Raw genomic sequence first — 27,666 nt, forward strand, 5'->3', positions numbered from 1 at the left:
TGGAAATAAAAACGCGGTTTATGTGCATAAACAAGCTAACGAATTATTGGTGTATGTTTAACAAAATGCGCCTTAATAAAGTTAAAATTGGCGTAATACGTGCATATATACATAATGCATATACGTACACATACATACGTACACATATTTTCTTAATTCATTCTTATCACTTCATCATTTTTCAAGTGTATAAGATTTAATTTTTATTTTATTTTATTTTATTTTATTTCTGTTTTTTTTTTTTTTTTTTTTCACCTTTTAACATTTATTTTCCCTAGTTTGCAGAGTATTTTCCCGCATGTAAAACATAAATACTAAAACAAGGGATAGAAAAAAAGAAAAAAAAAATTCATAAATAAAGTATATCATTAGTCATATGTCATAAATATAATAAAATAAATTGTAAATATAATAAGTCGCAACTAAAGTGAGTTATAAATAAGTTATCATCATAAAACTATTCTCAGCCCTTACATTCAAAAAAAAAAAAAAAAAATCGTTAAAATCTGCACCCATGGTAGTATTACAATCCGTTCATCTTTTTGTGCAGAGAGCTTAAATATGCTTCATTATCTTCTGCATGAACAGCCTTGGCTATTCCAACCTGTTTTTTAAGAAATAAAAAATTGAGTAAAATGTACACACGAAAAGGCGCAAAATTTGAAGAAAAGACGCACTGTTGCACGATATGGAGCCTTATCATGTTTTTTTATATTATATTATATTATATTTTTTCTTTCTTTTTTTTTTTTTTTTTTTTTTTTTGTTTGCATTATTTTATTTCTTTATTTCTTTGTTTATTTTATATTATATATTTTATAATTTATGTTTTATTTTATATTTTATTTTATATTTTATTTTATATTTTATTTTTGTTTTTCTCTGTTACATATGAGTTTTTATTTTCGCTTCCCCTTCTATAAACAGTATAGTAGTATCTCATAAACGTTGCATTCCCCAAAATATACGCATGTCCATATTCAGGCGAAACTTCTATTTCCATAAATGCCGGCTTACATGTATTGAATTTTCGAACTAAATACTGTGATGGTGTTAATGTGAAAGGCATTTTATTCTGCATATATTAACAAGCAAGGTTAAAAAAAAAAAAAAAAAAGGGGGAAATGAAACATGTGCAAGAGCCTACATGCATGCAGCATAAATCTGTGCACATACATATATATGCATAACATGTGTGCATAATATGCATATATATTCCCATTTATTTGCTGCTTCAAGTTACGATGATGTAGGTCAAATTGGGGTAGCTTGCTATTATGTCGTCAATGTTGTTGTCATCACATTTCTGAGCAAAAAGGGGAATAAATTATGCATTTTTTTTGAACTGATCCAATGCGTGAAGAAACATTCATTTTTGTATAGCTCATTTTTGTATAGCTCATTTTTGCATAGCTCATTTTTGCATAGCTCATTTTTGCATAGCTCATTTTTGCATAGCTCATTTTTGCATAGCTCATTTTTGCATAGCTCATTTTTGCATAGCTCATTTTTATGCACTGCTCATTTTTATGCACTGCACATTTTTATGACTTGTTCATGTTTTTTTTTTTTTTTTTCCCATTTAAAAATATACCTTTGGGGGAACCATTTTAAAGAAATATTTTATTTCCGCCCTAGGCACACTATTAAAGGAAGTTCCTGAATCAAATATTAAATAATTTTTATCTTTCTTTAATTTTTTACCATTTTCTTCGTGCTTGTTATTATATTCATTATGTCGATCATGTTCTGCATTATTGTCCTGTTTCCAACTTTTATCATGTTCCCAATTTTGATCATCCGGATACCACAATTTCATACTTTTTAAGTCATATTTTTTTTTTAAATATTTTCTCATATAGGATTTTTTTTTTTCCCTTTTATTTTTTTCCTTCTTCTTTAAGTCGTACACAATTGAATTAGAGCCACAACAAAATTTTTGATGGTCAATATATAAGCCATCAAATTGTATTTCCCAGTAATATTCTCTGACGACTGGAAACATATATATATCTCCTTCAAAAAATCTTTTTTCCACTCCTCCAAATATTAAGGCCGAGTATTTATTATCACGACCTATGTATATGGAAAATTCATTATGTTTAAACTTATATGTAGACATTAAATTTTCATAAATAGGGTTTTTTCCAGTGGATAACATTGCAGGAAATGCTAAACCTACAATTCCTTCAAAATTTATTCTTTCAAAAACATTCGATTTTTTTTCATTTCCTTTTTCTCTTTTTACAAGACCAAATGGCTGGTTTTCTACTTTAAAGGGGCCTATTTGAAAGGTTTCCACACCTATTACCCCCTGAATTATGCCTGTGCCAAACTGAAAAAATGAAACATGAGCACGTTCAGGAAAATTTATATGCACTCGCGCGTTCGGTAATTTTATACCTGGCACGTATACATACAAACATACATAGGGACAGAGACAGAGATGAAATAGACCGACGTACACATATATACATGCATGTATCCACGTTCGTGCATTTTACCATAATATCTAAATTTGTATGGGGTGTGAAGTACCTAAAACTCTTGGACTGTTTGTAGTTGTATCTGTTCACTTTCAAACAGGTGTCATCTTTGCATTTTGTGCTGACTATCCATATGTTCCTTTGTTCGTTCAACATATATGTATACAAACATGTTAATATATTTACAGTTATACAGAATCGGGATTATACTTTTCTACTTGTCATTTTTTATGTGCTACTTTTTACTTATTTTATTTGCGTCTGCTTTGTATATTACATTTTTTTTTTTTTTTTTTTTTTCTTCTTTTTTGTATGATTATCTTTTTTATAACTTACGTGCTTCCAGTGTCGAAAATAGGTCTTATAGTTTGAGGAGGAGTTCCTATTTTGATAATTCCAACATATTGACTCTGGAAAAAAAAAAAAAAAAAAATAGGAGTGTTCCAAAACGGATGAACATAAATGTGAAGTAATTGGACACGTGAACATGTTGTTCAATTTTATTTAAAATAAAAAAATGAGAAAAACAAAATAAATAGCAATCATAATCGCTACAACAGTAATGATAATTACAACAGTAAAGATAATTACAACAGTAATGATAATTACAACAGTAAAGATAATTACAACAGTAAAGATAATTACAACAGTAAAGATAATTACAACAGTAATGATAATTATAGCAATGATTATAATATTAGCCATAATTATAACAATAATAAATGCATTGATAATAAATCATACGTCCTGTAGTTGCTTCAGGGGTAAAGTTACTTGGTCATTTAATGAAACCTCCTTTTTTTTAATTGTACTATCCCCTTTTTCTGCACCTTCTCTTTTGCCATATATGTAGTCTTCAAAATATTCATCATTCAAGGCATCACTACCGGGCGTCTCATCATTATTGACTGTATAATCTTCCGCATAATCTTTATCATAATTTTTAGCATAATCTTTATCATAATCTTTATCATAATTTTTATCATAATTTTTATCATAATTTTCCTCATAATTTTCTTTTACGTCTCTATTGTATTTGTAATTATCCTCGTGAACATTTTTTTTCCTGACTATTTTCATAATTTGGTAGTTACCCAACATATCTAACGATGTGTCATCATTTTCAAGAAAATTATAAGATTTTTTTTTTTTTTTGTTTAAGTTATTTCTCTCCGAGTACTTGTCAACAGGATCATCATTATATTTATTTATATCTTTTTCTAAATAATCCACAGTTTCATCTCCTGCTTTATTTTCCATATCATAAAAATATTTCCTCTTGCTTGGCACGGCCACCATGGGTATTATGTTCTATGGATGGAAAAAAAATGCTTACGCGCAAATATCATTGGATGTGTATGTATTTATACGCACGTATATGTCTACACACACATACATATATACATATATATATATATATATATATATATATATATATATATATGCATACACGCTTATGCACAAATTTATGCCTCATTACCTCTGACGCGCCATTCTCATGTATGCACACAGAACAATTAGTGCACAAATTACACGTTGGTATGTTATAATTCGTGGTTCCCTCTCCGAACGTTTCTATCTTATTTGAAAAACTTGAATCGTTATTTAAATGTAAACAGTTGATTAAATTTAAATAAAATATTTGAATTACAAATAAAACTATTATCGTATATTGCGATAAAAATAATGAAATTTTTTTTTTTTTTTTTTTTATTTTTTTAAAAACTAAAAAGAACATTTTTTATTATACATATAATATAGAACGGGAAGCAAAAAAAAAAAAAAAAAAGAAATAAAAGAAAAATAAAAAAATAAAATAAAAGTCTAAAAACGGAAAAAGATCAACACGTAGTATCGACCAAAGTCTTACGATATTAACTCTATTACATTTTTTATACAGCCATATAAAAAATTAGGAAGAATAATAAAACTGATGGAAAATTAGTTCATCTCTTTTTTTTTTTTTTTTTTTTAGCTAACATAATAGAAGCATTAACATTGTCTATCTTACAAAAAATGCGTTAGAAATTAAAATGTGTATGCGCAGAGGAAATAGAGGGAGCAACACAGTTACGACTATCTCATTTAGAATAAAGAAGAAAACAGAGGAATCAATGATATCAAAAAGGGGAAAAAAGCAATAAAACAAAAAAACAAAAACGTAGAAATGTAAAATAGCAGAAATGAAAAATAGCAGAAACGAAAAATAGTAGAAACGAAAAATAGTAGAAACGAAAAATAGTAGTAACGAAAAATAGTAGTAACGAAAAATAGTAGAAACGAAAAATAGTAGTAACGAAAAATAGTAGTAACGAAAAAAAGTTGAAATGCAAAAAAGAATAAAAGCAAAAATTTTTTAAATGGTTCTACTCAACTGCTTCACCAAATAACATAAACGAATTGTTCATTTGAAAGAATTACTAAAAATTATTTGAAATTTTTTTTTTATTCATCACTCAGTTTTTAATTCTTATAATGGAGATGAATACATATACTTGCAGCCCTTTTCAGAATATAATAATGCTGCCAGTAACTCTGAACAGTTTAACTCAAACAAGTTATCATACTTTCTTTTTTTATTTTGAAGTGTCAAATTGGTGTTGGTACGTAAAAAAGTACGTACATCCATGTACATATGCATGTGCATATATATGTACGTGTATGTATGTACGCATATAGGTATGTGTATTCATGTATGCACATATACACATACGTATACGCAACATATTCTAGCGCACTGTTAATCCCGTTATGGGTACTCTTTCCTTTTTTGTTCTCTCTTTCGTTTTTTAAATTGCTTAATTACTGAATTTGTTATACTTTAAAGTAAATATATGGTCATATTTTTTTTATTTTTCTTTTCATTTTTTTTTTTGGTCCCCTGATATGGTGCAGCATGTTGCACACCATTTCGTCTTGCACTAAAAGGAGGATACTTTCACTTGAATATAAGGAGGAATGCATAAATGATAGCATAAATATGGCAAAAACGATAGCATGAATTCGTTTGTTAATTTTTACTGACTTCTTAATATTTGATAATAATAGTAATGTTAAATATAAAATTGATGTAAAAAGTTTGTTCTGATGAAATAATGACATATTAAAAAAAAAAAAAAAAATTTTTTTTTTTAAATTATGGGTAAAGAAAATGGTAATTCCACTGTTGGTAGGGCAAATTTAAACATACTACTCATGCACATGTGAATAATAAAAAAAAAAAAAATATATATATATATATATATATATATATATACACATGTACACATATGAACGTAAACACACATAAAAAAAAGCAAGAGCAATCAAAGTAAAAGTCAACGATTAAAGGTCAAAAGTCAATTAATTTCCCAAATAAAATATGCTGCAATATCTGGCGCTTCTGAATAATTTCTGCCTGATACATTTTCAGTAAACCTGAGCATATTTTTTCCCTTAAAAAAAAAAAATAAAAATTTTAAATCACTGAAAGGAAAAATTAAGTTTTTAGACAATTTACTATCTCATTATTATCTCTTTGTTATCTCATTATTATCTCTTTGTTAGCTCTTTTTTTTTTTTGTATAAATTTTTTTTTTTCTTAACATCCTTAATGATACCATGTTTCGACACCAGAAATGTCATATAGCATTTGAGAAGACTCGTGAAATGGAGCGTGCTTCAGCTGAAAATTTGCCCATGGATATGTACATGTACGTTGGTAGTATGTACGTATGCATATGCATGTACGTAAACGTATATATGTACATGTATATATGTGTGTGTGTATATGCATTTTCACAATTGTAAGTACAATACGGTTATAAAAATTACAAATACACAATGAAGATGTTCTTAAATATATACATGCACACGCACATGCTCATAATAAACGTATGATGCCATTTTTATATGAAACAAAAAATGACAAATAATTCTTCAAATATTTATGAATTCCTTGTTCTTCTATCCATTATATAACATACCATTGATATGTATTTCAAAGCGTCAAAATACAAATATTTCGGAGCCCACAATTCTACTAGCTCTTTTTTCTCAATCTGACGATGAACATTAATACAAAAAAAATTATGCGTTTGTGGAGGGGGAGAATAATATGTGTACGCATATAAACATGTACATATTTGCACACATATATATGTGTTCCATTCATGTACATATATTTATATATGTATATATTTGTGTGCGTTTGTATGTACATGTGCAGGTACATATATGCACACATTTATATAAACCAATTTTAAAACTTAAGGAGCTTTACGTCATCCGTTTTTATATTCCTGTTATAGGAAAGTTGAGCTGCGCCAAATAAAAAAACGAGAAACTGAAAATCGTCTAAACCCCATGCTCCCCTACTGCCTGCTGGTTCCACCGTGTATATTATCTGAATTCTCCTGACTCCTTCTAAATACCTGAACAGTTCATAAAAATAGGTGTAAAAGGAAAGAATAGCCAGTGAATGTAATGTGTTACTAGGCGGTATCATGACAGAAGGGGTACGTTTCGTTCGTTGATACAAGTGCATGTATATATGCACGCATATGCGCGGCCATTGTGCGACAAATGTATATGCATATATCTATCTACATTTATACATGCACGTATTTGTGTACGCATGTATGTGTGTACTCATGTATGGGCATACGCAAGTGTGTGTGTATGCATGTATATATATATGTATATGCCCCGTGCACAAATATGCGCCGCTATGCTGTGCGCTTATGTTAGCATTACTGCCTGTACAAAACAAGAACGAGGTGCTTATAATCAGAGGAAGTAAAAAAGTGCAGCTTATTTAAACAAAATAGAAATAATAAAAAGTTTAACTCATGACCCGTTCCATAATCAATTCTGTTTTTATTTCCTATCGAATTTTTTAAATAATATGCTAACTGAAAGGTATGCTCCGAAATATTATCTATCCCTGAGTCATTTAAAATTTGCGGTAAATGCTCATCAATTTCTTTATAATATTCTTCACAGAATTTTTGAAACCCCTTATTTCCAAAACGAAATGGTTGTTTTATAGGAGGACAAGAGTCGATACATTTATTCATATTTTTAACAAGTTGAAAAATGTTATATACATTTTTTGATAGTAATAAAAAGTTCTCATTCCCTTTATTATTATATTCACTAGCTAACTGAAACTTCTCGAGAGGTTTCATTTCAACTGCTATAACTGACTTGTTCAGGTTAGAAATAAATTCAATTATGTCATTATATATAGAACTTTTCGTAAACTTTATTACACTTTCGTCATTAACTATTTTAAAGCTTAACCCGCTATTATTATCATCGAGCATTTTTTTTTTTTCTTTTCTTTTGTATTATTATTCTTAAAAATTGGTTAGAAAAAAAAAAAAAGGGGGAAAAAAAAAAAATGGAAAAAAGAAGAAAAAATAGCTGACATATTCATACAAATCAAAAGGAGCCCACAATGATAAGCTCAACGTATCGGCACGTGTCGATATGCCTACATATGTATATGCACATGTACCTAGGTACAAATATTTATATATACACATATGATACATTCGAGGTGTGCAAGTTCCCACTAATTTATGTAATAGCATACCAGGAACACCACACTTCATGTGGGAAATAAAAATTAAATTTTTTTTTTAAATTTAAATTTATAGAGAAAAAAAGAAGGAAAATTACTCATCTCCTGCAAGAAATAACTCCGATAATTTCGCTTGAAGCATTGCTACGTATGCACATATATATATATATATATATATATATATATATATATATATATATATATATATAGTTTTTTTCTTTTTTTTTTAAATATGTTCTAATCTATTCATAACATACTCCTTCAACATATAAGTATTGAAGTTCCTACAAAATAGAACGTAGTTGGGTGATACCTTAAACTGTGCAGTTTTGTAGGCTTATTTTTTCTCATCATAAAAATATATACTTTTATATATATGTGCATATATATGTATATACTTACATCTCTGTATATATATGTATGTATGTACGTATGTACAGCACTTTAATTATTCTTACTCGTTTACCTTGCGTGTTAATATTATTATATCAAGGAGAAAAACAAGAAAAAGGTACTTTCATAAAAAAGCAGTACTTATAATTTCTGGGATCATATGGAAGAGAGGAATTTTTTTTTGTATGGAAAAGAATTTTTTTTTTCTTTTTGAAGGGGTAAAATCATTTTGCATTCATATACAAGTTAATACTTAAAATGAAAAAATAAATATACAAAAGCATGCGTGAATGAAAAAATGTACAGGCAAGAAATAAATAGTCATAAATACGAAAAAAAATATATAGGTAAATATGTAAATATAAAGCATGGTTCTGCAAAAGAACTATATTTACATTTCTAACATTTCTTATATTCCCCAACTCAAATTTGGTACAATTTTTTTTTTTTTTTTTTTTTTTATAGCTAAATGTGCATATTCTTCAACATTCTTTTTATAAGTTCAAATTATTTTGTACTTGGCATGTCATCTTAACCTATGCAATCATAATTATTTATAGTACTTTTTAAGGGAAAAAATAAAAAAAGTTAAATGTCCGCGTAAACCATATGGGAATATGTAAGTATATATATATATATATATATATATATATATAACGAATTAAAATACGCGTGTTGCGTGTTTCTCGATAAATATGAATGTCATTTCCCCCTCTTCCTTCTGTTAAGAATTATTGCAGTGTTTTTAATAAAGGAAAAAACTTTAATGTTAATTTATTACGTATACACATATATACATATATATAGATATATAGTCTACCCCCGAATGGAAACTGCATATTGGATGAAGTAACAATGCGCCAGCTTAATTTTGCATGCGTTGAATGCGATACGAGTAATTCATGTCCGATTTTAAAATATTATTTTCGAAGTTCAAGGAATTAAAAAAATAAACAAAAAGGAAGAAGTTTGTGTAATTTTAAAAAAGAGAAAAGAAAAAAAAAGTCATCTTCCCATAAATTCTCCCATTTGGGGTAAAAAGAACAAAATTCAGGAAATTATAATAAGACCTTATTTCATTTTTCTATTCGCATTTTATTTTTTTTTTTTTTTTTTTATTTTTCCTCCAATATATGGAACGTAACGAATAATAACAAATACATAACAATTCCTAATGTTACAAGGGAATTTTCAGTATTCATTAAAACAGTAAAAATTTTAATAAAAAAAAGTAAAATGACTTCGAATATATATGACAGCAATTTGTAAGTACAAAATATACGAAAATACTTGTTTGTGCAGTAAGCATGTATGTTACATACGCCAGGGGGTTGAACATGTATAGCACGCATAAGCATATATTTATGTATAATATATATATATATATATATATATATATATATATATATATATATGTATACATACATGTATACGTATTTATGCTTATTTGATTTATATTTGCTCTCACTGTGTAAAAAAAAAAAAAAAATGAATAGGGTAAATGCTATTCCCTGATGACGTTTTAATATAAGATTAGTAAAACATAGATGCTTTTATAAAAACATAAAAAATAAGGAAAGAAGCAATGGGCTATTTAAATACAAAGTGATCAGAAAAATAGAAGGAAGATGATCAAATGGATCATTTCAATATTGTGAAAAAAATTAACAGAGAATAATGCGAGTGCAGATAACCCTGAAATGGTATATAAGGTATGCGATATAAGCATATATATGCGTGTATGCATAAATATACATGCGAATACGCCTTACCTGTAGGTATAAACATATGCGCGTATACACATTACCTAAACGTATAAACGTACGCGCGCGTATACGTTACCTGTACATATGTATTACACGGCGTGTGCTCGTTTATGTAACACTTGAAAAGGAAACTACTTTGAGAATTAATAATATCAGTGGTACATTACAACTTGTATTTTTCTCTTTAGTCAACTGTTTCACGCAATATTGGGAAAACGCAGCAAAAAAGGGAAAAAAAAAATTGTTTGAATTAATTTGACTAACTTAATTTAACTTTTTATCCTTCTTAAATTTATTCATCTCTTCTTAACCCCCTTGTATCCTTTGCATAGACCAGCACTTATAATCATTCCAACTTGCTGCGTCTTCACCTAACAAAAAAAAAGATATTATGAATGGATAGTTTCATAGACGACGAAATAAATAATTCCGCTAGTGAAAACGAACCTGTTTTATTAAATATAGACGATTTACTACATTTGAAAAAGTCGAAAAAAAAGAGTAAAAATAATCGATATACTAATTATCAATATGGTAGTCATACATTTCGAAAAATAGAGGAGCAAGATATGAACGATAATGCTCATGAATTTTTATTACATAAAGAAGAAAATTTTAAAATTCCAAATAAGGAAAATACAAGTAAGGGTTCGTCAAAATGGTATGTTTATTATATAAGTGTTTGCTCTAAAATGAAGAATTTTTTTGAAAAACTAATAAATAAATTAAAAAATATTTTCATCAATAAAAAAAGGGAAGAAAATTTTTTTTATTATTCCAGTAATGTGTCAAGTGACTTTCTGAATATTTTAGCTAACCGCTTATACTACTCCAGAGTTACAGCATATTTGTATTTTATAGTTATCCTATTAAATGTGTTTATTTTGATATATACAATATTTACCAAGATACTTAGTAAAGTCATTGTCGCTTCTGAAATGTTTGTTATACTCATGTCGTTTTTGGAGATCAGCTTACGATTGACGACACAGGTGGGGAAGTGGTGACAACAAATGGACAAAAATGTGCGCATGCTTGTTTGTTCCTGCAAGTACTTTTCTGCTTTTTTTGCGCACATTTTTATTTTCCTGCACGTGCATGTTCTCGTGTATATATATATGTATTTTTTTTTTTTTTTTTTTTTCGAGCTACAAATGTGTGCATTTTTTTTTTTTTTTTATTAACAGGGTAGCAATTATTTTTACCACTTTGATGGACTGTTCGACGTAACAGTAACAACAATGTGCTTATTATTATTAGTAAGTAGCGGGGATATAAAAGTGTTTTATGAAAATGACATTGTTAAAACGGCAAACAACGAAATGGAAGAAATCGTATCTCAAACTTTGACAATGCTGAGATTTTCGTTTCAGCTTTTTCGAACAGTTACCTTTTTTATGCACTACAGAAGGACAAAGGTGAGGAATTATATACATAAGCACATATATATATGTACGCACATACATATATACATATTTATATACTAAGCTAGTGCCTTATGTAAGAGCTATATTCCCCATGTACGTCACTTGACAATTATGAATTTATACATAAATATATGAATGAAACACCTGGTTACTAGTAACATTTTTATGCTTATACGATTTACATGCTTGTAAACAAATACATATATATATTTTTTTTCCGTACATGGAGAAAGCGTAATACAATTCACTCTCTCTTTTTTTTATCAACAGGCACCAACAGACAATATAGATTTCTCTCTACTAAATCTATCGGCTGAAGACCCTTGACAGTATTATCAACTGTTCAGAATGCGGGTGAAAGGAATAAAACAAAAAAAAAAAGAATGAGACGAAGGAAACGATATGACAAAACGGCGTACAGTTAAGCATTAAAAAAGGTACGTATTTTAACAAATATTGAAGAAGCCCAAATGTACAAAAAAAGGAAATTATACAAACGAAATAAAATAAAATAAAATGAAAATTGCACGTCCATAATAGCTTATATGCACGAATGTGTATACACACGAGTGCCAATATTTTGAGTGCTCCCTTTAAAACTTTCTTTTTTTTAAGTCCCTAAATGATGATGCATTCTCTACATTTGTCGAATGGACATGCCTGTTCGGTTCATAATTTTTTTTATAGTCGTAAGTAAAAGAATCAATTAGATCAAATTTTTTTTTTTTCTCGTTTATAATGTCAATACTCTTTTCCTCCATGATTCTATTTGTTCTAAACGAATTTGTAAAATTGTCATCCCTCGAATTTAAATTCATATTAAAATTATTTTTATGACGCATCATAGTTGTAGTATGAGTATCAGCAGTAACAGCAGTAACAGCAGTAACAGCAGTAGCAGCAGTAGCAGCAGTAGCAGCAGTAGCAGCAGTAGCAGCAGTAGAAGCAGTAGCAGCAGTAGAAGCAGTAGCAGCAGTAGTACTAGTGGTGAAGGGAAAACCACTACTCGTTTTTAAATGTGTTGTATTACCATACTGAGGCGAGCTTATAGATTTGTTTTTATTTATGTCCTGCTTTGGTCGTGGGTTGTTGGCCTCTCCCGTTTCCTCCTGGTAGATGAAAGCTGAAAGGTCTATTGGACCTTCTTGTGCAAATGCGACTGATCTCTGTGGTGCTTGTGTTTTAGCGCCTACTACATCAACCACCCCTGCTGCTACTACTCCTGTTGTTGACCCTCCTGCATCTACTGCATATTGCGCACTTTTTCTATTCAAGCCCAATGCTTCAACTTCATTAATAAATTTGAAGTCATCATCGAAAAAAGCAATCAAATTATTTCTAACGCCTTCATTAAATTGGTTATACCCACTATCTACATCCCTTTTAAGGGAAAATTTATTCAGTACTGTAATTATTTCATTTTCATTTTTTTTGTTTATATCACTGTTGGATGTTGTTTTATTAAACTCTCTGTGCATTTGATGTACTTCCCTGCTGTTATATGAATAACATGGTGTCATGTTGTTACTATGATCCTGATTGTTGTACTTGTCCAAAATGGTACTGCTACTACTTTGGTTGTTTCGATGGGAAAAATTTTCTTGTCGATCCACATTTCGTTCTACATTTTCCTCTTCATCTTTTTTGTACCTAACATAACCCTGCACACTGTAAATATTAGTACTAGTTGTAGGGTGCTGAATGATTGTTTGGTTAACTCTACTCTTATCCAAAAAATAATTGCTCTTGGTACTATCATTCGTTTCTTTCCTGCTGTTATAATAGATTACATTGCTTCCTTCTTTTTCGTGACAACCACTCCATGTGTTCATATTATTGTAAAAAGTTGAGTTATTTTCCTGTTGTTGTGTTAAACTGTGCAAACTTTTCTCATTTCTTTCATCTCTTCTATCTCTGCTATCTCTATGCGTGTTACTCACCTTGCCAGATATAATATTTGCATTGTTATCATAATGAAAGGACGAAATTAAATTGGAAAATTTTTTAATGTTTGACTGTTTTTCGAAAGAAGTTGAAGTAATATTTTGGCTAGCTGTGTTCATAATTTTGTTTCCATTTATATTTACACTTATATCTTCATTTATATCTTCATTTATATTTTCATTTATATCTTCATTTATATTTATATTGGTTTCCAAATCATGCAGGAGACAAAACCCCCTAATTCCAGATGCTACTTTTTCTAAGAAGCTATTTGGACAAATAGGGGAAACGTTATCAATATGTTTCCTTATCAAATGAACTGCTGTTAATCTTTTATTACATATATCTTTTAATGGCTGATCAGACATTAGTTGAAAAGGAGGGATGTTTTGTTTTCTTGCTTCTAACATTCTTGTTCTCAACAAAATTTTCATAATTGATTCGTTAATATTTTCATTTGTCAGTTTTTTCTCTTTATACTCATAATTCTCTTTATGGAAAGTACTCTTATCTGCATTGAAGTAGTCGTACTTATTTTCTGCCATTTCGTGCTTAGGTACCACTAAGTTTGCCTGTACAACAAAGCGCTCCTTAGTTTTCTCATTCACGCGATCGTCACCACGCACATGGCCGCAGATATAATCTCCGTCATGCCGACTGTTACTTCGTTCGTCATGTTGACTTTCAACTCGTTCACCACCTCGACTATCATTTTGCTTATCATCTCTCCAAAGGAATCCCTCAAACTTGGATGTAAGGTCATCACGCGCAAAATCATGAATTCCAACAAAGTCATTTCTTCTAAAGGTGGTATCGCTCTCCTCATTATGAATGTAGTTAAATTTTCCCCTCCTTTTTCCCTTACGACCCTTTGGATTCTTATTATTTATATCATTTTTTTTATTTACATTTTTATATGAATCTGCTAAGAAGAAGGGCAAATTGATGAAATACTTATCCTCGTTTTTCATAAACCTTTCTCCTTTGTTTGTTAATCCGATACTTAGATAACTCATGTCTTTTCCATAATTTAATGTTTCTTTTATGTATTTATCATTTCTAGCTACTTTCATAAATGAAGACCACCATGTAGTGGATTTATGTGCACCCTCTCCATATTCTTTTATATTATGATAGTTTTTTTTAATTATACTTGACTCTTTACTCTTCACTAATATTTTGCATATAGTCGATATTCCTGTCTTTCCTCTTAAGGAAGAAATACAGTTTAGTAAAACTTTTAACTCCTTTGTTAAATCGACTACGTCCTCTAATATGTTAGAAGCGGTTTGTGGGGAAGGACATCCCTCTTTTTTGTTCCCCTTCATGTTAGTACTGCTACTAACCTCATGAAGTGTATCCCTTTGATTGTTTTTTCTTATCATCACTGAGTTTTCATGTGAGTTGTTAGGGGCACTGGAAAGGGTTACACTCAAGTTATCAGAATGTAATTCGTCAATATAATTTAATTTTTTTTTTTTTTTTTTTTCCTCTTTTTGCCTAATATTTTTCAAATAGTAAATACAGTTATCACATTTTGCACAAAGATAGATATCATATTTCTTTATATAATAGCAAACTCCTTCATTTTCTTCACTGTCAAATATTTGTATATCGAATGTTTCTAAAGGTTTTTCATCAAAGTATTCATATATTTTTCTTCTCCTACATGCAGTGGAATAAGCATAGTCAGAAGCTTCAGTAAACATACTAATGATATGTTCTACTCTTTGAAAATTTGTTTCAATTAAATTATTGGCTGTATTTTCTCTCAAGATAAGATTTTTTGTTTTTGATTCATCATTAATATGAAAAAAGAGAAGAGCTTCTGCATTACTGTTATCTCTACCAGCTCTACCTACTTGTTGAACATATGCTTCTAACGACCTAGAAAAACCATAATGTATAATTCTTCGTATATCTGGTTTATCGATACCCATTCCAAAAGCTACAGTAGCTACAATAATTTGAATTTCGTCCTTCAAAAATTTTTCATGTGCATCTTTCTTTTGTTCATTGCTCAAATCTCCATGGTACATTTTGACTAATAATCCTTTATCTTTTAAGAAATCATGAATACTTTCACATTCTTTCTTTGAGTTTACATATATTAATGTAGAATTATATGGACATATTTTTGAATTGTCTATAAATCTTTTAGTTCTATCTAAACACTTTTTTAATGGTATATCTAAAATGTCTTTCAAGTCTTCATATAAGTTTGTTTTCTCCTTAACAGAGTAGAATAAATTTTTCTTATTCACACTACTTCTTTTTATTAAACAATTCGATAAATTAAAATTTAAATTTTTTAATATATCTGTTTGTACTTCTTTTGTACATGTAGCAGTTAGACACATTATTGGTATTTCTTTTAAAATAGTTCTTAACTCATTTAATTTTCGATAAGATGGTCTAAAATCATGACCCCACTCAGACATACAATGAACTTCGTCAATTGCTATTAGTAAAATTCTTTTCCTTAACGATAGAAATAAATTTTTATTATTTAATGCATGCTCTGGACTACAATATACTATTTTATATACACCATGTTTTATTTCACATAAAATTTTTTCATTACTCATTTTTTGACCACTTCCTAAAAATATGGATGATATTTTTTTCCTATTTAAATTGTCTACTTGATCTTTCATTAAAGATATTAGTGGAGATATAACGACTGTAAATTTATTTTTGCATTCACTCATAAGAGATGGTATTTGATAGCACAGGGACTTACCCATACCTGTTGCCATTACTATAAAACTATCTTTTTTATGAAATATTGCATGCACAGCTTCTACTTGAAAGTCTTTTAAGTTCTTATACCCGAAATGTTTTTTCTGTGTTTTCTCCATTTTTTCTCTCATTTCGTTTAGCGAGAAGTTCAAGCATGAATCTTCTTCCGACTGCTCTGCTTCCATGCTGCTCGCACTCTTTTTTACCTCCACGTACTTAAGCATTCTGCCTGGTACTTGCGCACTCAAACGTATTCACATGCACCACAAATATGTGCATATATAAGCGTATATGATCGCGCCACTATGTTACCGCGCACTTAAGCAGATGCATGCACATATGCCTACATATACCTTTACTAGTTACGCTGCTTAAAGCCCCTAGCACATGTTTAAACACACACAAATATATTCGCTCTTGGGAGAAAGAACTTTTAAAATTTTGAAAAAATAAACAAGGTCCTTCTAAAAACTTCGATTGTTTCCCCAAACAAATGAAAAGATATTGAAAACGAATGTATCAAATATGAGCTCTAAATAAGAGGGGAATCCACTCTCGTCTCTTAACCGTGTTGTTTGCTTGGGTATTTTTTTTATCAATTCAGGTTCTTTTCAAGTTTAGGTTGCTGTATATTATTATATAATATTTTATTTTTCTCATCTATTTATTCGGTTAATCTTCTCTATTTATTTGCTTTTTTGATTGCTTTCTTGATTGCTTTCTTGATTGCTTTTTTGATTGCTTTCTTGATTGCTTTTTTGATTGCTTTCTTGATTGCTTTCTTGATTGCTTTCTTGATTGCTTTCTTGATTGCTTTCTTGATTGCTTTTTTGATTGCTTTTTTGATTGCTTTTTTGATTGCTTTTTTGATTGCTTTTTTGATTGCTTTTTTTTTTTTTTTTTTTTTTTTTGAATCACAAAACGTCAACTAACAAACACTTAAAACAAAAAAATCAATTTGAGGATTTCATGTAACAAGAGAAACTAACATGAAAACATCGCCTATATTCTACTCTTGTAAAAAAATAAAAATACGAGTAATGACGACCCCATCTTGTGAGCTGTATATTGTAAATACGTACATGCATGTGTACACACGTACATACACGCTATTTGTAATTTAGCAGAATTTCAGGTCCACGTGACTAACGTGTATGTTTCTACATATACGTACGTTTTTGTTTTTCCTTTTCGTATTATTTTTTTTTAAAAAAAGGAAAATGTAAAACGGGTGAAAAAAGTACACATACGTAAATGTGCACACAGATAGGTATGTAATTATGCAAACGTGCCAAATATGCATGTATATATGAGAGTATGTATAAGTATTCACCCTAAAATATCAGGAGATATTTTAAGCTTTTTCAAAATTTTGTACCTTTTTTATTCCTTTATAAAACCGACGTCCAGTTTCTACCGAATGTGTCAAACATTTTTTTTTTTTTCTCTTTGAAAATTTTTAAAGCTAAGCACATAAATATGTACGCCCATGCATAATATGTGTATAATAATGCCGAAGTGACCAATGATCATATTTTTTTTTTTTTTTTTCCATTTTTAAAATAACATCATGATGCGGAGTTATATCCTTTTTAAATTTTATGCAAAAGGTTAAAAGTGCCCCTTCTTTTTTTTTTCATATCAAAGGGAAGTCGTATGTTCTTACGTAGGTGTACATATCTGTATGCACATAATACACATAATAATATATATATGTGTGCGTCCTGTTTAACTTTTTGCTTTTTCTTTTTTAAGACTTGACGTGTGTGGAAAAAATACAAAGTCCATGAAACTTGCGCTCATACATTGTTTTCATAAATTTTTCTTATCAGGAAAATGCTAAAAAAATATGCAAAGGTTCGCGCGTACAGGTACATGTGCACATATATACATAAATGTATGGTCATAAGTCCAACATAAAAAAATAAGAGATATCACTTCAGAAAAAGAAAGTTCGCCAAAATGATGTCAAAATGTGCTATGCTTCTTTTTCTTTAGAAATGGATGCATTGATACCCTCTACAATTACATGGAAAGATTAGGAATATAGGGGGGGGGATGGGGGACAAAAATAAAAATAAAAAAAAGGAGAAAAACGAAATGGAATAAAAATAGGAAAAAAAATAGGATAACAAAATGGGAAAAAAAATAGGATAACAAAATGGGAAAAAAAATTGGATAACAAAATGGGAAAAAAATAGGATAACAAAATGGGAAAAAAAATAGGATAACAAAATGGGAAAAAAATAGGATAACAAAATGGGAAAAAAAATAGGATAACAAAATGGGAAAAAAATAGGATAACAAAATGGAAAAAAAATAGGATAACAAAATGGAAAAAAAAGGATAACAAAATGGGAAAAAAAATAGGATAACAAAATGGGAAAAAAAATAGGATAACAAAATGGGAAAAAAAATAGGATAACAAAAAGCAAAAAAATATAAACAAAATGGAGGAAAATTAAGATAGCAAAATAAAAAAATGAAAGATAAAAACACTCAATACAGGAAAAGATTTGATGTCATTGCATTTCCGAGCTTATCCCTGTTTGAACTAAGGTTATTTTATCTCCTAAGCTAAGGGCTATTCCCTATTTAAAAAATGAAAAAAAAAAAAAAAAAAAAAAAAATTGTATTCAATTGAAGAAGGTAAAAATGAAGCAACATTCGACTGGTAATATGACATAAAAGGGGACCATTTCAAAAATAATTAATCAGCTAATTTATTTTGCCTAATGAGATTTGCCCATTCATTTTTTTTTCTTATTTTATGTCTGTTTTTTTCCATTTTTTTTTCTCATTTTTGTCTGTTTTTTTTCCCGTTCTCCGGTGCACATACCTGTGTCCTGCTTCTTAGCCTTATGCTTCCTGACAACTTTCCGTCGGGATTTTTCTGAACAGACAAGTTGGCCAAAGAATCTTCTCCAAAAATACTTCGAGAAAATAAGTTAACAGAAAAAAATGCAGAATTGTTAATCAAACATTTGAGGTCTTCTAACGTGGATATGTACGATATGTATATGTCAATAGGACTGATATTCACTTGCTCCGGTTTATTTTTTGTTTCCAGCACATAGTATTCCAGAGGCATAAACTTCTCTACTATTGTCATATTTGTATGTTTTATTATGAGCTTCAACAATTCGAAGGAATCCCTATGATGGATATGACGTGGCCAGGGGAAAAAAAAAAGAAAAATATAGCAAAATATAGCAAAATATAGAAAAATATAGCAAAATATAGCAAAATATAGCAAAATATAGCAAAATATAGAAAAATATAGCAAAATATAGCAAAATATAGCAAAATATAGAAAAATATAGCAAAATATAGAAAAATATAGTATTACAAAACAAAATGAATTATATCGACGTAACAATGTCATGAATAAATTCCGCCAGAGCACATGAGTTATGCGTGTGGCACAGCGCACGGACTTGTCCCTCTCCCTCTTTATCATACCTGATGGACGTGTTAATGTTAATCTTGTTCTCCCACTCGAACTCCGACCACATAATACGAAAGAGGTGCGAAGATATAAAGGAAGCATTTATGTAATCCGTCATATTAATGTTGAGTTCACTAAGGACAAGATAATTTTTATTTTTATCATTTTTTTTTTCATAAAATACATAGCCATATATAATACCAGTTTCTGTTGTATGAACCTTTATCGTTATTTTAAATTTTCGTTTTTCATTAGGAGATAAATTAAAGCCAGGTATTTTGTCTATTGGTTTTAAATTTCCATGTGTTGATAGATTAATATATATATTCTGTAAGTACACACCTGATTGGTTATATACATAAAACTCTACAATAAGATTGACGCTCGAAATGATTGGAAAAGCTTCAATAAATATGTCATCATCTGTTCCTGTTAATCTCTGAGTTTTATACAATTTTGCCAAAAAGAGAGACGAATAATTGTGTTTAAATGAAGGATATTTAAATTCATTTTCTTCAAATAACATATCATTATTTAAAGTATATTTTAATTTTAATTTTTCTAAATTTTCATTCACGGACACTGGTTCGTCATCTACCATATTTAACATATACTTTTTCTCTTTTAATACCCTAAAATATATATCATCATCTACATTTTCCTTTTCATCATCACCCTGTAATATATGTTCACCAGTATCTTTATTTATACCAATTAAACCGCGAGTTATTAAATCCTTCTGATTGTTACATTTCTTTTTCATATTTTTATATGTTGAACCATATATGCTGCAATATTTTTCTTCTTCCTTTTCTAAAAATGCTTGGTAATAGTTATCTCCATTTATAAATGCTCTGATCAAATTTTTTGTTTTTTCATCCGTTATTTTCTTTCCAATCGTTATCCTTAAAAAAATTTTAAGGCACTGATTTATTCTTATCACGTTGCTGTCGTTTTCGTATATGCTAACTGCGCTTTTCATGTTCTTCTGAACAATATATTTAATAATACTGGCCAATATATATATGCACTTATTTCTAAACTCGTTAATATTTTTCACCGCCGTTTCCGCATCGCTCTTCAGGCTGCTTACGTGTACAGCTACCTCATCATTGCACTCATTAAGCTGCGTCCCAGGCTTTTCCATTTCCCCCTGCTTCCCTAGAATATTTATCTCCTTTCCCTCCCTGCCGTTAATATCAGTAATTTCGATTGGCCCCTTTAGAGTAAAATTCGTGGACAAATCAGGATCCGGTTTCTCCCCCAATGGGTGCTTTTCCACAGATGTATTTAAAAAGTCGAAAATAGAGTTAACTTTGGAAAGTAATTTAAAATACAATTTTGTAATACACACACAGAGAACAGATAGAAGCAAATCATCATTATCACTTAACAAATTGTAAGCAAAAGAATGAGAATTATGTTGATCATCTAAAGGAGTCAAACTCTTTGTTTTCAAAAAGGCTTCAGTAGCATATGTACCATCTTCTAATATAACTGTTTTTGTTTGAATATTTGAATTAGATACTGCGTTAAAATTATTGTTCATCGTTCTATTTTTTTTTAAATTTTCATTTTGTACTTTATTTATCATATCATATTCCATATGACTATTTAGAAAAGATGACAAATTATCATATAATTTGTTCAAAAAATTTATGATCATATTTTGATCATTCATGTATTGACCTAATACCCAAAAGAAAATACGCAATATATTTGATTTCTTTATAATAAAAATTGAATCCACAATCTTTTGCAGTATATTATTTTGAAATTTTTCATTATTAGCTAACTTCCTAATACATACAGCTGCTTCATAATTAATTTCTTTCTCATCATCATTTACATATATTAATAACAAGTCAACAATATTTAAGCATTCATCAGAGTACATATTGCATACATGTTGTAAAGATTTTATTAAAATTTTCTTGTAATTTGTCATTTCTTGATAATTTGTCGATAAATTATTCACCTGATTAAGGTCCTTACTGTTGCCACTAAAATTGTTCAGAGGTTGACTTGATACCCCACTGCTTGATCCAGTATTGATAATGCCATTAGCGCCTCCTTGAGCAACACCTTTATTCGTTATATTCTTTGTATAAACAACTTGTTCATTTAATTTTAATAATTCCTTCTTTAAAACGTTTAGCACTAAATGCACATTTCTTTTTGTCAATACATGTAATACTAAATTTAATATTTTTACCTTAATATCTTTCGATGGGAAATTTAAAGCCCTCAATAAATCCATACTAAAATTTTCTAGCACGTTTTTCCATTTACACATAATATAATACAGCTTGTCTATAACTATTAGTTTTATATTATTATCATGCTGATTTATTAACAGTTTTATAAAGCATTCACTAGCAGTTTTAATACTCAACACAGAATTACTCATGTACAGTAAGCAACAAGCTCCTTCATACAATACACTATTACTAACATTCTTGTTCAGCATGTTCAACAGTATGTTAATTACCTTATTCTTGTATATACCATACTCGTTTTCATTAACTTTTTTCTTTTTAAACTGAATATCTTCACTTAGCACGTTCAACACACCGTTACTACCTCCGCCAATATTGCCGCTAACATTGCCGCTAACATTGCCGCTAACATTGCCGCTAACATTGCCGCTAACATTGCCGCTAACATTGCCGCTAACATTGCCGCTAACATTGTTGCTAACATTGCCATTAGCATTGCTGTACAGTTGTACATCGCTCCCATATACCATACCAACAGAGGCAATACTCCCTGTCTGCATGATCGGCATGCTTCCATTCTTTATGTTCCTTCCTAGGAGACCAAAATTTTCCTTACCCCTTCTCGACCCCAACAAATTAGCATTGTTCGCTTCTGCTTCATTAAGCCAATATTCACAACTTTCCTCGTCCAATTCTTCAGACCCACTTCCCTCGGTTTCTTTATCTTCCTCGTTTTCTTCGTCTTCATCATTTATCAATAAATAAGAATCATCAAAGACATGTGGAATATATAACTTTTTGAAAAGATGTATAACCTCTAACAATATAACATCAGCTGTATCATATAGTTGATCATTTAAGGACAATATATATTTTAAAGTAGTTAATGGATCTACATCAATTAACATAGATAATGCACTACGTTTTGTCGATATATCATTTTCAAGAAATAAAATTTTCTCGACCTCTTTAATTGAATTTGGTATTACATCAATTCCATGTTCTTTAATAATAGTATGAATACAACTGATTGCATTTTTTCGTACATAACTATGTCTATGACTTAAATTCTTAGTAATAGCTTCTATTAATGGATCGATTATCTTTAGGTATTTTATTTTACTTAACAATCTTAATGTTGATCCTCTTACATATTCATTAGGTGATATTATATCATTTCTTAAAGCATTACATACTAATATCATTTCTTCTTTTAAACTTCCATCATTATTACATTTATCTACAATTTCGAAAAATATATGACTCATCTTTTTTAAACGATGATCTTTATGTGGTACTATAAATCTTATTACACACATTAACAAATTACCATATGGTTCTCCTTGTATTATATTAAATATTAAATGTTCCATTCCTTCTATTTTCTTCTCTACATTTTGACTCTCAAGTTTCTTTTGAATTTCACTAATCGACGGAATTTCATAATTATCGGTGCAAATATACAGGGTACAATTTTTCTCAATTTCGAAGTTCCCCATTGCTGTGCTCTCCCGGCGTCTACTTAAGCACTCATGTACCGCACACTGAGCCTTCTGTGCGCGTATATATGTATATACGTGTTTCTATGTGTATATGTGTATACACGTGGGTATATATATTCGTTTATGATGCTCACCTGTGCACCACAAATTTCAAGATACTATTAAATGACGAAATTTTTAACCGGAGCACTCTGTATATTTTGCTAAAAAAAAAAATCATTGCAATATTCGAGTTGTAAAAAATGCACAAAATGTAGTAATGGAAAAAATATGAACAGTTCATGTATTTTGGAAAAAAAAAAAAAAAAATCAAAATAAATAATATATAAAAAAATATATGAAAATATGTGAAAATATATGAAAATGTATGAATATATACGAAAATATGTGAAAATGTATAAATATATACGAAAATATACGAAAATATGCGAAAATATGCGAAAATATGCGAAAATATGCGAAAATATAATGCAGTATAATGTAATATAATGAAATCCTTAATAAAAACTAGCCAATGAGGGGGTAGTTGTGTAACGCGGATGGGGGTATCACTTGTACAAGCATACGTACACACATATATAGGCATAGGTACATATATACGTATGTATATTTGTATATATTTACAAGTATTTATTAACATAAACATGTATATTCATACACATTCATTCATGTACTTGCAAGAATATCCATGTATACTTTTGAATATTCACAAATTTACATTTATGACCATGTTAAACCCTTTCTTCAGAAGAAACATACCCTAATGCAAATTTTTTCACAGATACATTGCTCACAGTTAACAGAATAAATGAAGAAAATACGTATATTTACAAATATGTACAACGAGGAAATTAATGTATTATTTATCTTAAATTTTGACATAAAAAAAAAAAAAAAATGCTCCAAAAATTGAGAATTTAAGTAAAAAAACAAATATGTAAAAGCACTGTAAGCAAGTAGTTTTTTACACAAGAGTAATGCATAAAAATATAAATAATATTCGTAAAACGAACGCATATGTAAATGCATAGAAAAGCTCTTAAAATTTTTGGTGATATAAATATTATGCACATATGTACCTATGTATTTGTGTATATATGTTTGTACATACATATATATATATATAATATACTGTACAGGCATTTCACGAAATAGTTATCACTAACATTATATTTATATACTGCTAAACATGTTTTGCTACAATTTAAAAAAAAAAAAAGCGCCTTCGTAAATAGGTATGTAGTTCATATACCTTGCTTTTATATATATATATATATATATATATATATATATATATACATACATGTATTACTCGTATGTAATATGAATGTATTGTGTATGCATTCTTAGGGAAAAAAAGTTCAAATGAAAAATTATGTTAAACCATATCTGAATATTTTTACACGTCGCACGAGTACTTATTTGGTTTTCAAACTCCATTATACATAACACATTGTTATCACGAGAAATAAAAAAAATTTGGAACATTGTATAAAAATTTACTTAAAAATGAATAAAAAAAAATTTATTAAATAAACCTAAATGTTTGCATATGTATATATTTATTTATGTATACTTATACAAATATTTGTGAACACATTTGATCAACATAAACTTCTGCGAAATGAAGGGAAAAACAGTCTGTAGGCACATACATAGCAAGTGAATGCATATGCACTTGTTTTTATATTCTCCTGGTTAATGAAATTTTATGAAAACACGAATTCATTTTTAAAAGAAAAAACTTATCTAAGAAAGATACAGTAGCAGCAGTAATAAGAATAATAACAATAGCAGAAAGCAAAAATACAACAAGAAGGCCTTTTTATCTATTATGTACCCCATTTCTTTCTTTTTTTTTTTTTAAATATATGTGCAAAAATTAGAGATACAAAGGAATACATTTGGAAATTTGCTCGTGTGTGTATGTGTACATGCATATGCATACATTACTTAAGCAAATGTATATATATGTACGTACATACATACAGTTACTGTTTTTCGGATTTCTTAAAAAAAAAAAAAAGAAACTATATTTGAAGTTTACCAAAACTGAAGTTCAAGAAAAGTCAAAAGAGTAAAAAAACAAAATAAGCGAAATAGAAAATTCCGTCAAAGAAACTTTTGCGCGTCTGCCTTTTGGAGACAACCATTTTGTTTTGTGGGTATATCTTTCTTGCGTGATATATATATGAAGAAATGTCAAATTGAAGAGAAAAAAAAAAAAAAAATAAAAAACAAACAAACAAATAAACGCGTAAACAATTAAATAAACGCGTAAACAATTAAATAAACGAGTAAACAACCAAATAAACGAGTAAACAACCAAATAAACGAGTAAACAACCAAATAAACGAGTAAACAATCAAATAAACGAGTAAACAATTAAATAAACGAATAAACAGTCAAATAAACGAATAAACAGTCAAATAAACGAATAAACAGTCAAATAAACGAATAAACAGTCAAATAAACGAATAAACAGTCAAATAAACGAATAAACAGTCAAATAAACGAATAAACAGTCAAATAAACGAATAAACAGTCAAATAAACGAATAATTAAATAACTCAGTTTGCTGTCTCCTATGTGCAACTTTTGCTTTTCTTTAAAATATTTTAATTTGCTACAACTGTAACTTCTGAATGTTGTTAAGTATTTGCAGAGTTATTTAACTTACTTGTTCAGGTTTTTTTTTTTTTTTTTTTTTTTTTTGTTGTTTTTTTGGATAATATGATAAAAAATGGTAAAATGGCTAGCTGCATTATATTAAAAAAATTGTTAAGCGTCCATAAAGATACTCTGTACAGATATTTAAGCAATGTAAGCAATGTACGCAATGTAAGCAATATTAGCAGTGAAAAATATTTCGAAAGGGAAAATGCAAAAAAAGACACAAATGACAATATAAATCATGTAAGTGAGAGCAGAAACAAGTCCAACTGCAATTATTCTGAGTTAAAAGTGGGGAAACATTTCAGAGAGATATTTCATGATGGATCGGAAAAAAATTTTGAAAGTCATCCATTTAACAGAAGATTTGCATATAGTAAGAAAAGTTTATTTCCAATTGAACCAAGGAATTTACGAACATTGGGATTAAACAGGCAACGGAAAAAAAAAAGAGGAAGAGGTGACAAATGCCCAGGTAAAGGTATAAGAGATAAACATAAACATAGAAAATCAGGTAGACCAAATAGCAGAACGTTTGAAAGTGGTAGAACCCCATTATATAGAAGATTGCCCAAATGGCCTGAAGCTTGGTTAAGTAGACAAAAGAAAAATTATGATTGTTTAAATTTATCAAAATTGAGATATTTTATTGAAAAGGGAAGATTAGATACTAGATTTCCAATCACTCAAAGACATTTACATGATTCGAAATGTGTTAAGGTAAAAAATGGTGTTAAATTATTTAATGTTAACGATTATCCTTTCCCCTACAAAATCGACATTGAGGTTTCTAATGCTGACCAATCTTCTATTGATGTAATTAAAAAAGTAGGAGGCTCTGTAACCATTATTTATATGGAAAGAGTTAATCTAAGAGCACATATAAAACCTTACAAATTTGAAATATTACCAAGAACCGCAAGACCTAACCTTGATATGATTCATTTTTTAGAGAAAATGAGAAGCAAAGGTTGTATTGTTAAATATATTAAACCATTATGGTTAATAGAAGAAGAAAAAAGAATTATAAATGAATTAACAGAAATAGAAGAAAGTTCAAAATTATCCGAAATTTCACAAGTCAATACAAATATTAACAGGTCAAGAAAAACACATAAGGTACATGTAACAGGTGACAAGGAACATGCATATATGCATAACGACGAAGAGGATGAAGATGCCAGAAGATATAGAATATTACAAAAATACAGATTACAGAATACGCAAATGAGGGGAGAGGAATAAAAAGGGAATTAATTTATACGAGCATATTTGCGCAAATGTGTGAGCAAATATACATGCAAATGTGAACTTCTGTATGTGTATAAACACATAAATGACGAAAAAAAAAAAAAAAATAAAAAAAAAAGATAAAAATGGGCATATTATTATACATGTAAAGTAAAATTTAAAAAAAATAAATAATATTTCTTAAACTAATTAATTCCGCAATTTAATTTTTTTTTTTTTTTTTTTTTACCCCCCTCCCCTTTTTTAAGG

At 28.9% G+C, this 27,666-nt stretch overlaps 6 protein-coding genes across 6 annotated transcripts; 2 read left to right on the forward strand and 4 right to left on the reverse strand.

Moving 5' to 3' along the window:
• Positions 1 to 523: 523 nt before the first annotated feature.
• Positions 524 to 4,224, reverse strand: PmUG01_13029900 (aspartyl protease, putative; the record flags this gene model as incomplete). Its single annotated transcript, XM_029007280.1, has 8 exons — positions 524 to 604; positions 890 to 1,075; positions 1,244 to 1,306; positions 1,595 to 2,335; positions 2,505 to 2,625; positions 2,823 to 2,896; positions 3,231 to 3,797; positions 3,967 to 4,224. 8 exons carry the CDS (start codon positions 4,222 to 4,224, stop codon positions 524 to 526), a joined length of 2,091 nt encoding a protein of 696 aa, XP_028863685.1.
• Positions 4,225 to 5,817: 1,593 nt separating this feature from the next.
• PTPA (serine/threonine protein phosphatase 2A activator, putative) lies at positions 5,818 to 7,792 on the reverse strand (the record flags this gene model as incomplete). Its single annotated transcript, XM_029007281.1, has 5 exons — positions 5,818 to 5,920; positions 6,086 to 6,150; positions 6,452 to 6,526; positions 6,748 to 6,898; positions 7,221 to 7,792. 5 exons carry the CDS (start codon positions 7,790 to 7,792, stop codon positions 5,818 to 5,820), a joined length of 966 nt encoding a protein of 321 aa, XP_028863686.1.
• Positions 7,793 to 10,606: 2,814 nt separating this feature from the next.
• Positions 10,607 to 11,965, forward strand: PmUG01_13030100 (conserved Plasmodium protein, unknown function; the record flags this gene model as incomplete). Its single annotated transcript, XM_029007282.1, has 3 exons — positions 10,607 to 11,203; positions 11,399 to 11,629; positions 11,909 to 11,965. 3 exons carry the CDS (start codon positions 10,607 to 10,609, stop codon positions 11,963 to 11,965), a joined length of 885 nt encoding a protein of 294 aa, XP_028863687.1.
• A 266-nt stretch (positions 11,966 to 12,231) lies between these two features.
• PmUG01_13030200 (ADP-dependent DNA helicase RecQ, putative) lies at positions 12,232 to 16,548 on the reverse strand (the record flags this gene model as incomplete). The annotated part of the gene is made up of 1 exon (XM_029007283.1): positions 12,232 to 16,548. One exon carries the CDS (start codon positions 16,546 to 16,548, stop codon positions 12,232 to 12,234), a length of 4,317 nt encoding a protein of 1,438 aa, XP_028863688.1.
• Positions 16,549 to 18,846: 2,298 nt separating this feature from the next.
• Positions 18,847 to 23,490, reverse strand: PmUG01_13030300 (coatamer beta subunit, putative; the record flags this gene model as incomplete). The annotated part of the gene is made up of 3 exons (XM_029007284.1): positions 18,847 to 18,915; positions 19,164 to 19,479; positions 19,697 to 23,490. The coding sequence occupies 3 exons, from the start codon at positions 23,488 to 23,490 to the stop codon at positions 18,847 to 18,849; spliced, it is 4,179 nt and encodes a 1,392-aa protein (XP_028863689.1).
• Positions 23,491 to 26,244: 2,754 nt separating this feature from the next.
• PmUG01_13030400 (mitochondrial ribosomal protein L15 precursor, putative) lies at positions 26,245 to 27,411 on the forward strand (the record flags this gene model as incomplete). The annotated part of the gene is made up of 1 exon (XM_029007285.1): positions 26,245 to 27,411. The coding sequence occupies one exon, from the start codon at positions 26,245 to 26,247 to the stop codon at positions 27,409 to 27,411; it is 1,167 nt and encodes a 388-aa protein (XP_028863690.1).
• Positions 27,412 to 27,666: the final 255 nt, after the last annotated feature.

Source organism: Plasmodium malariae, assembly GCF_900090045.1.
Source record: "Plasmodium malariae genome assembly, chromosome: 13".
NCBI lineage: Eukaryota > Apicomplexa > Aconoidasida > Haemosporida > Plasmodiidae > Plasmodium > Plasmodium malariae.